The sequence below is a fragment of the Passer domesticus genome, chromosome 3, assembly GCF_036417665.1.
Source record: "Passer domesticus isolate bPasDom1 chromosome 3, bPasDom1.hap1, whole genome shotgun sequence".
Classification (NCBI taxonomy): Eukaryota; Metazoa; Chordata; class Aves; order Passeriformes; family Passeridae; genus Passer; species Passer domesticus.
The window spans coordinates 75383634-75396286 of record NC_087476.1 but is presented as its reverse complement, the minus strand read 5'-3'; the positions used below and the strand labels follow the sequence as shown (position 1 = coordinate 75396286).

The window sequence follows — 12653 nt, the reverse complement described above, 5'->3', positions numbered from 1 at the left end:
GCGAAGTGCAAATGACATGCCTCTATACACCACCTTTTAAAACCAGGAATAAATAACATAATTCAAAGAGCAAATCATGGAATAACTATGATCTAATGCAGAAATATGTACTTTGGTATTTCTTAACAATAAAAACCTAAGTACAGACTTGCTCCCTAAATAGAGCCACAAATTAACACCTCTCAAAAACTCACTACTTTGTCTCTTACACGACTGTAGCCAACTTTAAAGCCCACCATGCTGATATCTAAAAACCTGAAAATTCAGCAACAGAAATCACTTTTTGTACTTGTATTATTTATATGAAACTTTATTACTTATGTGTCAATGATACAGCCTAGTACAGTTCAAACATTACAGCAATGCTCTACTTATATTAAGCAACTAATTTCTAGTTATTTTCTAATTATTTTCTAATATTTTCTATTTTCTAATTAAATTTTCTAATAATTTCTATTTTCTAATTAAATTCTAATTATTTTTTTTAACTGGTCATTTATGAAATATCAGGTTCCTGGAACTGCAGTAAGTCAATTGCACTTAAAATATAAATTCTGGGTATAATCTGTGCCATATTGTGTCCTGAATTTCCTACTTTCCATTTAATTCTTTTTTAAAATTGTATTTATTAATTACTTAACAACATTTGTATTAACAATGACAAAGCACCTTAAGTTCCCACTATACATAGCCTTACAATTTTTTGGCAAATTTGGCTGGAAAAAAAATAATGTACAAAGCTGTAAATGTTTCCAGATTCAGCAGTAATTAAGCACATGGTCATGCACTAAGATGAACATGAGGGCCATGGGAAGTGATGAGTTTCTTAAGTGATATAGGCAGCTTTCCATGTAGAAATTCTGTGTCAGTACAGTTTGTCCTTTCTTCTTATTATAAGAGGTAATTAAAAATATTAGGAAAGGCATCTACAACATTCACTATCAACAGTGTAAAAGATGCACATCTGGCTTGTAATCAATGTGCTTAGCTTCTTATTGTTGTGGCAATTAAGTTTCAAATAATATAATTAAGGTTGGAATTTATAAATATTTTTCTGAGAAATTTGTTGGAAGATGAGGATCTATCCAGCAGCAGAGTCTAAAGCTTTCCTGATGTTATGGTTCTGGCTATAATCATCTGCCACTTTTGCTTAAATGGTATGAAAGAGGTCAATGAAGAAGTCTCATGAGTTCTGTGAGTACTGTATCCAGGCATCTGGTAAAGAAAAGATCTCTTTCTGGCTGATTAAGTCTGCCATAATCTGGATAGAAAAAAATTTAAAACTCAAGTGTTTGTGTATTACAAATAGAGTTGTTTAGAAATTCTGTGTGCAATAATACAAGGCCTGGGTCTGTTCTGAACATGTAATTTATAGATAGAAAATAGTCAGAGTTCAAAAAGTTGCAGTGAATACCCAAATATCAGCATAAGCAGCATTCCTTCCCAATGCTACCTTTGCAGTTTTTCTCCAATATACAAGGAAAAGGAAAAAAAAACAAGTTAAAGAAAAAAATGTATTATAATCCCAGATAGATCACCATCATCACCAACCTGTCATGAGCAAATTTCATTCTATCATTTTACCATGATAAATACAAGATCTAACACACTGAGGACTCAACTCATTATATTTTGGGATATAGTTATACCTTAAGCACTGCAATATTTAATGATTTCCTCTCCTTTTAATAATTTAGGTTTTAAAAAAACCCCAAACCATTTACAGCAATTAATTCAGTGAATCTCAGTCACAGATAAATTTTGGTTCATTTAAGTCTAAATCAGATATTTCAGTTCATGCTAATGAAATTCAGATAAACTACCCTGGCTGCAATGACTTCTGGCTGAAGAGTACACACAGCTGGATGTCTGTAAATCAGGCAGGACACAATTTCTGGATATATAATGCATATAATGACTGTTCTGCATCACCAGCGTGTAAGAGTACAGACACTAAGCCAGAGACCTCAAAACAGCCTTTTGCCTCCCTGACAACTTCCTCATAAAAACAAAGCTTACTTTTCCAGCTGTATCACATTACATGATGTGAGCATTTGTAAAGCAGACTAAACTGAAGCAAAAGGGATAGAGGGAAAATTATACCCCTACTGATGTAAAGTGACTTAGGCTACACAGTCACTTAAGTCACTACAGATCTGTGCTGACACCAAAAGGTTCCATCCTCTCCTCCTTGTTTCCTACTGCCACCATAACTCAGGCAGTAGAATTTGTACATACATAACATGAAATGAGTAAATAATTAGCAAATTTTTCCTGTAATATTGCTTTCTGAAAGATTAGGATATGTGGTTATCAGAAATATTTGATATTACTATAGACTATCATTCTACAAGAAAATCACAGACAAGGTTCATCATTTTCCATTTCATTCTATAAACAAAATGCATTCAATCTGGTTGTGCTTACTTTTATCTAAAATCCAGCACTAAAGAAGCCTCGTCTGCATGACTGCCTTTAGTGTAATAACTATGGCCACTTTAAAGATCACTGTCAGCAAAAGGGAAGTAGCAGGGAAGGCAAAAAGACATGTATGATGACAACAAAATGAAGTTAAATGCTAATGGTAGCATAAGTATTTCTTGACACTTTTAATACAAGTTTGGGGCAAATTAGCCATAATATAGAAATTTTAAAGTGTATGAAAAAAACAGACAAATCCCACTGTAGTACCTGTTCACATTAAAACTTCACTAGGATAATGGTCAGGAGTCACTTTACTTTAGTAGTTGCTACAAAATTCTATGAGGATTTCTGCAAAAAATTATCTTTCATTTATAGCCTTCTCTTGAAAGATTGGAAACTCTGAGCAACTGGTAATAAACTCCACTTAGCAAAATATGATTCTTGAAGCTAAAAATTCTCCAAAGCATTTATTTGGTTTTAGCATAAAGATCCTTAACCCATGCTATAAAATGTATTTCATACACACAGTGATTTCTTACAGTGATTTCAAGCACCTTAGATAAAATCATTATTTTAAATGTGCATAGCTTATAAAAACAAGAAGTATTAATTTCTGGTAACATGACAGTAATTTTCATCATCTGTTTACAAAAAGCATGTCCAAAACTATTCCCCTGATTAATAACACTGTTTTTCTGATTGCTGTTATGGATTATAACAATAGGCCTTCTGCTGTGCTGTAATTTGCAAACTACAAGGAAAGGTGTAAACAGTCAATTGGTATATACTTCTATTCTGCTGCTAGGTAATCTCTTTCAGCCAACAAAAATTTATTGCCACCTTAGTGGCAATAAACAATATGTAGTTGTTACCACCAAAAATCTGGCTCAATATAGCCTTTTCCATTCACTGTCCACCATCTTTTTTCTTTTTCATAATTCTGAACAAAACACTATCTTCTATGAACAATAGCCCCTCTATTTAGAACTTAAAACCCTAAACACCTTAGAAGTCAGCCACTGAGCAAAGCTAGTTTCTTCCCTAACCTTCTTGGTAATTTCCTTCTTTGCATTTTTACCTGGTACATTACAAATCATTGTTAGAATTGTATGAATCTTACGCAGTTTGCAGAAAATTACAAAATTTATGATCATTGTCAACCCAAGCTGGCTCAAAACAAAGTTTTCTGGGTCTATCTAGCAAGGCATTTTACCTAAAGCAACACAACAGAAATACCTCCAGAATTTCCCACACTGAGTTATAATATCTATGTCAACATTCTTATCTAAAATTCACTTAATCACATGTTACAAGTAGGAACTTTTGAGATGGTATACCCAGTAATTTACTGAGGCATACTGGATAATATTAATTCAAAACTTGTGGATAAATAGAATGTAGGAGAATAGAGATAATGGTGAAAGTAATCTCACCCCTAAGGAGTTACAGCTGTGCTAATTATCAAGAATTAGGAACAAGCCTACCCTTAATAGGCCACAGCTGGATCCATTTAGGATGGGTATTGTAAAAGAATAGGTTGACTATTTGAGAAGAAAAGATGGAGTTGGCTGTGCTGAGAAAAAGAAGGAATCAGTGCTGTGAAGAGCTGCCCATGAAAAATCACCAAGAAAGTATGAAACCTTTACAATAAGATGGCAACAAAAACTTACCAATTTTTGATCCAAGAAAACCAAGTCATGTTCTCAAAATAGACACTACAGGTTGATGGATAGTATTTGCAATTCAAAATGGGTAAAATAAACTTCCAATATTAATAGCAGTATATTTCAAAATAAAAATACCAAAAGGCTCAAAATATTCTAAAAATTGTTAGCCTATTTTGCCTTCCAAAAAATGGTAGAACCTAAACACAAAAATTATAATATTCAAGTTATACCAAAACCAGATTTCCTTTTTAAGTCTGAAAATAACTGAGCTGTTCAAAGCTAAATATTAATCACAAATAAAAAGCACTTACCTTCTTGTCTGTTATTTTTCCTTTTTAGCCATTTTTCCACAGTTTCTGCACTTACACTTTCTGACACAAACTCATCCAGTACCTGGGGATGAAGAGAAAGATACGCCTTCACTTTTTCATCTGTTAAGCCTGAAAGAGAGAACATTAATTGATTACGTTATTGGTATGAGCTCCCTCATATGAACAAAATAAGTGGAGACCAGCAAGAATCAATATCCCTTTGTTTAACACACTGATTGAATATATGACCATTTAAATAGAACAGAGAGAGCAATATCCTGTCAAAAAAATAAGCTTCAATGTAGAAAATAGTAGAAGCAAAGTGTAGCCATACAAAATACTGTATACAAAAAGTCCCTTGAAGGCATACACATAAACATTACCCAGGAGAAATAGCCAGGTAGGAATTAATGACTATGATTGTGACTATTAAATTATTTCTAAGCTATGCAGCATGATATATTGATAAAGAAACTGGTTAGAAGGAGATAGAAGAAGGTAAACTGGGATGTCTCACAGAGCACCAAATTGAGTGTTCTTACTGCAAATGGCAGCAAAATCAACACAAACTGTTATGGAACACCAAAATCATATGCAATTTTCAAATACTAGAATTACCTAAGTTACTTTAGATATATAAACTGTTTTCACAGGCATGCTTCCATTGCTTTAATAACTTAGTTATCAAATTGAAAATAATTGCAGATAAAAGGTATTTACAATATCTGCAACAGAAAGAAAACTCCAGTAAACATTTTTAAAAAAGAAGAAATATTCAGAATCTCAGATCCCTGACATTAATAAATTTTCAAATTCACAAAATTATAATCTGATTATACACTTTGCAAATCCCCCAAACAAAACGACTGACCACAGGCAAGTGAACCCAGCTGAGGCTGTTAAAAGGCGGAAGCAATAAAAAGAGCCTGTCCTAAGGGACTTGGCTCCTGGCTACCATAGAGGGAATAGGCACCCCAGTGTAAAAGTCTTAATGAGATTTGAGGGGAAGAAGAGTGGCAACCACTGTAATGACTCTAAATACGCCATCTTCTCTTGTATTTTGCGTATTTAAATATAATAGTAAATTCTCCACAGAAAGCAGCCAGGTTTCAGCAGAAAAGAAACTCCCCTCTGAACAACGCTGACCTCTTTCAGAGAGTATTCATGGTACAAAATGAGATAGATTCTCCTGTTTTGTGCTTTGCACAGTATCAGAACGTGATGAACAGAAGTGCAATGCAATTTGAATGCTAGTCAATTATGGTAATATTTAAGATCTCTTACAAATGTTTACTGTGAAAATCTTCAGGAAGCAATACCAGAAGACAAACCAACAGCTCTCATCTGTAGACCACCGACCACCTATACCACCTTCCTCACACCAACTGCACTACATCACTCACCCACATCAGCCTCCAACAGCTCAAAACTGGTTTAAACTACCCTTCCTTTTAATCCAGTGGTGGTAGCCCCTGCTGGATATCATAACCTCAAAGAACAACATTGCTACTTAAGGCAATTCCCTATATATGAATCACTTGAATAAGAGGTTATTGAGCATCCTGACTTTTGTTAGTGAAGAAGAAAAGGCATATCATGAATCAGTAAGACAAGTACATAATCAGCAAGTGCGGTGAAAACAAGTAAAACCCTACTACATTGATTGTTTAACCTTAGGAGAAAGCTTGTAGGCTTACTAGATCATAATGTAGCTATAAAGAAGTACAAGAGTGAAATGAACAAGATAATCTTAAAGCCAGTTCAGGGATTGCCTCATGTTCTAAAAAAATCAAACTCATTAATATAATTCTGTAATTTGTTCAAATGAGAAAAATGTAGACCCTTGAAAAAGTATTTCTAATTTCATAGTGAGAAAATTTGAAAAGGAAACATATTTTAAGAATCATTCAAAAGAATACTACATTTTAAAGATGCCTGAATGTAAGAGCATTTTACAGCTATGCAGAAGCAATTATTTTATGGCATATGGAAAGCCTTCTTGATTGTAAGATGCACATACAATAAAGTTATTGCATAACAACATGCACACACCCCCTTGAACATTCACATACTCCTGAAAACTTCTAGTACATCTAGCACATGTATTTTTGTTAAATATTATTGACCTCTCTATTTGACCTCTCTATTGAAGTATTGTAATCCCTTCATTCTGAAAAATGCAAAAAACCCTATTTGAATATTTCGAGGAAATGATTACGAACATTTAAATAAACAGGACAATAACATACCCACACTCAGGAAACTGAAGTTTATCATGCCAATCAGGTGCCATTTACAGAATTATCAACAAACATAACACAAGCCAATGCTGGTTATTAATTTTTCTGTTACTTACGTATTGGTCCTAAATATTTGGGGCAGCAAACTTTTCTACATTCATTCACATTAGAAATATTTCTCCTCTACTACTTCTCCCCTCACTACTACTTCCCATGACTTCCAGTAATGCAAGGACTTCTCTCATTCTTGTTCAGCATTTCTTGCGTGGAGCTTCAAGTGTATACATCAACAGTGCCTAGCAAAGGAAAAGGCAGCAGCATACACATTCTTAACTGTGTTGGTTTATACACTTCCTCCCAAGCAGCCCAGACAAAAGCTCCCGTCACTTCATTTCATGCAACCCTAGAAAGCATCACCTCTTGTATCCGGAACAAATCTGTCCTCTGACAGGACCATCACTCAGGAAGGCTGAACACTGGCCACTCAGCAGGCCAGAAAGCACAGAAATACTGGAATAATTGCTCTGGCAATTAAAGGAGGAAGCTGGCATTTGATTTGGATGTCCATTCATTCAATTTATGCAGTGGAGTTCACCCTCCATACATATACCCTGTTTAATTAAAAACACACACACCAAATCAGCTTTCTCTCTTGTATTCTTATTTTAAAATTATCAACTCACATTTCAATGCTCTTATCTGACACAACTTGCTGCTGTCATGTTTTGTGCACACATTAACTATTTGTTCTGAATTTGTGATTATGAAATGAAGGACACATACATCTCAGATAAGCTCTTTCTCTTTTCATTCTCCTCTGAACAAACCACAGGCAAAGAAACAGCTCCAGCTGCCCACCACTTGGGGCAGCCCAGCACTCACTTCCTGACCAGCACACCCAGCTACGTTCTATAGATCTCAATTTAAAATGTTCTCTTTGGCCATACCATCTGCTTTTGTGGTTTATAACTCCTTCATCCTTACTATTAAGCTTTCTAGATCTCCAACAACAAAGCTGAGGGAAAATTGCATCACCTGAGGTTGATTGCCTGCTGGGAACCTGACCCTCCTCCAGGGCAACATTTGACACCTGCCCAGGACATCACTAGCTGACTTGGAAAATGCAATGCCAAGAACCACTCCAGACAGAAATCCAAGTCTAGTGCACAAGAATGCTCCTTCACACTGTTTACTAACTCAGATATAACAGAACTGGGTTTAAAAATAAAACAAAAGCCAAAAACCTTCAAACATCAATTATCAGTAATTATTCTGTGCCTTTGAGACAGTCTTCAACAGCCTGCCCTTAGAGGAAAAAAATTATAAAGTAAAAAACACTAGACAGTCATATTTTTGCTTTCAGCTTTTTATGCTGCCTAAAATATTTTTAAAATTTCTTAGATATTAGATAACCTGTGTAGTACTAAATCAATTAATGGGCTCTGCTCTCTGATGCCAAATCCATGTGACACTGCACTCCCCCCTGAGAATAGCTTCACTGAGCTCAGCATGAAGCAGAACTGACTGTGAATGAGCTGAAAAAACTGAAGCCTAGAGCTATGTTTAAAAATCTCCATTTAGCAACATGAGTCACACACGTCATTAGCAATTCTTGCAATTTTTTCATTAGCGTTGTGATATTTGGTCTTTTTTCTAAAACCACCAACTTAATCAAATCTCATGATTAGGCAAGAATTTTAATTTTCACCTAAAGTGTCTGGTTCCCAGTCTGGGGGGCACATGGGGAGTCAGGAAAGAAGCGGTAAGAAACTGATGACCCAACCTAATTCTTACCAAGGATCAGCATTTTATCCTTGAGCAGCTAATCTCTGAAAGATTCCAGTCATTGCTTCCCTCCAAACCTTTTTTCCCATTTAGACAGGACCCAATTATTTGAAAACACATTGTGAGGATATACATTGGTCATTGTAAGAAGTCAGGTGGATTCCACATATCAAGAAGGCTTTTACTAATAAACACAAAAGGAAATAACTATAAATGCTGTCAATGTTGCATCTGTTAACAACAACAACAAACTAATTCAAACAAAAAAAATACACTAATTAACTTGTTTGGTTTAATAAGCAATTCTTCACTGAAATTAGAGGGGGTCGCAGAGTCATGGCAAATATAGGCAAAGTCTTAATTTCTCCAAATAGCTAAAAATGCCTAATTTGAAAATATTTTTTCTTATCTGAAATAACAAAATTATGAAGAGCAAAGTGTCACACTTCCTCAAAATCAGCATTTGAAAATAAATATCATACTTGTATGAAAAAAGAATACTTGAAATATATGAAAGTCATTCAGAAGACCTAATTTGAGCACAACTTTGCCTGTGTAATCATTTATCTAAAGCAGTCTTGTCACATCTCTTATTAACACAAAGATCACCTCTCTGTATTTTTCTACAGAACTTTATAAGTGATATTTGTAGTTATTCTCAAAAGCATTCAAGGCATGTGTGTATATTGCTTCATTTGGATTAAACATTAATCCCATTAAATCAATCCCTTCTTGGCTCAAAACATCAGGATTCAAAACCACAGGCACAGTCAGTTTCGAAATATCCTTTTCAAGTCAGACTTTTTATCTTAATCCATTTAAGTACACAGGAATGTAATGTGACCAAGTGCCCAAACCCTCTGAAACCTGACATTACTGGTCTGGCAAAAAGTATAATCACTAACAAGAAGCAATCAGAATGGTCAAACCTCTTTGACTGCTCTTTTCTTAAAACATCAATTCACAAGCTTGTCTGTGAGCAACTCCAGTCACCCTTTCGGTCCCTCCTCATCCAAGTCCCTCCTGCATTGCTAAAAAAAGCCATAAGACAAGAAGAATGTCACTGATGAGATCTGGCATAGCATGTTAAAAGAAAATAGATTACAAGATTATATATATGCGTATATATATGTGCACACAAACTATAATGTTTTGTCCTTTCAAATGCAAACAGAATTTCATGCATTTTCGGTAGTGAAACCCAGTAATGCATTACCTGAAAACACTTCACTGCTGATGTAGGTATTTTAAAAGGGTTTACGTTTGTTTCACAGAAAATACATTTTACTATTAACTGTTTCAAATCTTCATTCAAAGGTGAATGGTTAATTACATGAGCCTCTGGTAGCTGCATAAACCTGCAGGATCTGTATACATGTAAATGACAACTGTAGCCATGTGAAATCTCAGCCAGGATGCCAGAAGCACTGCTGAAGTTGTAGAGAGAGAAAATAAAGACCAGCTCAGCTAAACAGAACTGGAATGTGCTCATACAGAAAAAATATCAACAACCACCGCATTCTGTATCCTGTAATTCAAATCTCATATTCCTGATGAAAAAGCCATGGATGCACTTGAACATGCCAGATGCTGAGCAAGGCATGGACATAAGGCCTTGAGTTTCCACCAACTTTCATGGTGGTTTTTCTGATATTATCAGCGTCTTACAAGCCTGAGCCCTAGATATCTGTAGATACTTAGCTGCTTATGTCTCCCAAAATCTAACACTCAAGAACCGCACAGTACTGGCAGTTCTGAGCCTTGCTTCAGTATTAACTTAAAAAGCAAAAAATCATATAAAACTCCTGATGAAATCAGTTTTCATTTGCTAGAGCTAAAAGGCCTATAATCCTTCCATAGGAATTATATGTATGCCTAATGGAGTCAACATATTCTCAATTTGAATATTTCTTTTCTCATGGGGTTTTAAAACACACTTCAAGTTGTCTGAATGGCATAATCCTGTATGTATGCTGTTATGCTGTAATATAATCCATTAGTTGATGCATGGGGCTTTTTAAAACTGCCCTACTTTCCTGGTTTGAGAGTAGCTTTTCTCCAGTTTTCATTAGCACATTGAAGTAACTCTGACAAAGGACTACAAACGTGCTCTAGGACTTGCAAATTGTAATCAAATAATTTCAAGCATTTGCATAGAGAATTATGTATCATGTTAAGATTACTGATAAAAATAATTATTAACATACTATAAGTAAAGCATTATACTGAAGTAGGTTAAAATGTATTCGTAGATATAGAAGGAACATCTCAGTATAATTATTTGCCTTTTTCTTTCTCTTGTGCACCATATGGAGCCAAGAGTACCTTGCTCCTGCCCAAAATATACCTGAAGAGTAATGCATATCTTAATAAAGACTAAATTAATACTAAAATACATTAATAACTCATTATGAAATATGCAAAGTCCCTCAGAAGATGCACATAATTAATCTTTTAAAAGAGTATATACAGCTTCAGATTAAACTATTTAAAATCCAATCATTAAGCAAGGTTAGAATGCCTTCACTCTTCTCTTGAGAATAGGTGTTGGGACCAAGTTCTTGATTTATGTCCTCTCCAGTAATACCTTCTGGCTCATGCAATGTCTTCCTCCCACATGACATCTAATCCTGGAGTAGCTCCCTTTTTGACTGAACTATTCTGTCTTAAAAGTAGTCCCATTCTCTTTATTACAGTGTTTTACTGCTGTTTTATTACTTAAAATAAACTTTTGTGAATAAAGTTCTGTAAATGCTTTATAGTATACTTACCAATATAAATGTGCACTCCTGTTTATAAACTGAACCTTAACTTATTCCACAAGCAAGATCCACTATGATGAAACTTTTGATGGATACTACATGCCTGTTCCAAGTCTTATTCTGTTATTTCACTAAACTGGATACAGAGCATGTTCTTCCTTCTGAAAGGAGCACCCCACTTCATCTTAACACTTAGATTAGTAGACATGTTAGGACAGTTTCCCAGAGCACAGGACTCTTCTGAAATACCACCTACACACAGTCAAATAACATGCTACTTGTCGGAACCCAGAGCATCTCTCTGGATGCCCTGGATGTCTCAAAGCCCTGGCAGGGGCTCGGAGACCCTGGCAGGAAGCCAAAGACACCTGGAAATTCAATATTAATTCATAGAGCAAATTGCCAACCTTATATGAAGAATTACAGGCCACAAAACTTTAAGTAGCATAGTAGTAGGAATCACAGGGTAAAGGGAAAAATTTTGGAGCACTGTACAGGGGAGTTTTATATGTTGTACAGGGGGGTTTAGAATTCTGTGCATGGGTCAGGAGTCCCAAGATGGAGGAATTTGGGCGTGCCCTGTCCTTCTTCTTTCTTCTCCTTGGCATCCATGTTCAGGATGATGTTGGCATGTGTGGATTGGTTCATAGTGAAGGTGCACTTGCCAACAAGGGCAAAAAGTATTGGAAATTAAAGGTAAATATCTAATACGTAGTTTTCACTATAAAAGAGACAACCGCCCCGTGGGCGGGAGAGAGTGCCCTTGGCTGTCTTGCTGATCAGACCTCGGCTGGACAGACAGAAAAACTTTGTAGATAAGGAACAATAAACTCAACTGAAGACCAAAAGCAAGAGTCCAGACTCCTTCTTCGAGAGCGCGGCCTGCCCAGAACCACCTTTTCCCGTGCTGGGGCAGAGACAACTCACAGCCGACCCCGGTAGCTACTTAGCAACAAGGATGGACACCTGAGAGTATCTGCTTTGGTGATACTGGGATCCTACCTGCAGCACCACAGGCCAGATTTGTAATTCTTTTTAAATTCCCTCCAAACTTAAATTCTTAGGATGCTTAAAGAGAAACACAGTCAACATCCTTCATAAAATGGAAAGGTACAAAACCCAGAGAAATCGGTCACTAAAATGTACTAATATAACAAATATAACACAACCACATCCAGAAAGGTTTGATCTGGTTCATAGGAAGGAAGCTCTTCAAAAACAAACCATGCTAGCCCAGCACATTTCTAGACATCATGTGTAAAATAAAACATTTAGAAAAATATAATTATGAATTTCACATATTTTGTAAATAATATTTCTTCAAGTCCTGCATCCAGTTCATTTATGAAGATGTTGAAGAGCACAGACACAAGGATGGCACCTTGTGGAACCCCACTAGTGACAGGTCCCCAGTCTGATGTCACCCCATTCACTGTAACTCTTTGTGCCTCACCTGTGAGCCAG

The 12653-nt window shown here is 35.7% G+C and overlaps 1 protein-coding gene across 5 annotated transcripts in view; it reads right to left on the bottom strand.

The window, feature by feature from the left end:
• The window catches only part of PDE10A (phosphodiesterase 10A), a 194349-nt gene that overhangs the window by 108013 nt on the left and 73683 nt on the right, over positions 1 to 12653 (bottom strand). For 3 of the 5 annotated variants that reach the window (XM_064414059.1, XM_064414061.1, XM_064414062.1), the window contains exon 3: positions 4403 to 4484. In XM_064414059.1, coding sequence (XP_064270129.1) covers positions 4403 to 4484 — 82 coding nt within the window. Of the gene's footprint in view, positions 1 to 4402; positions 4532 to 12653 lie in introns of all 5 variants that reach the window. The other 2 variants (XM_064414063.1, XM_064414060.1) reach the window with 1 other exon arrangement.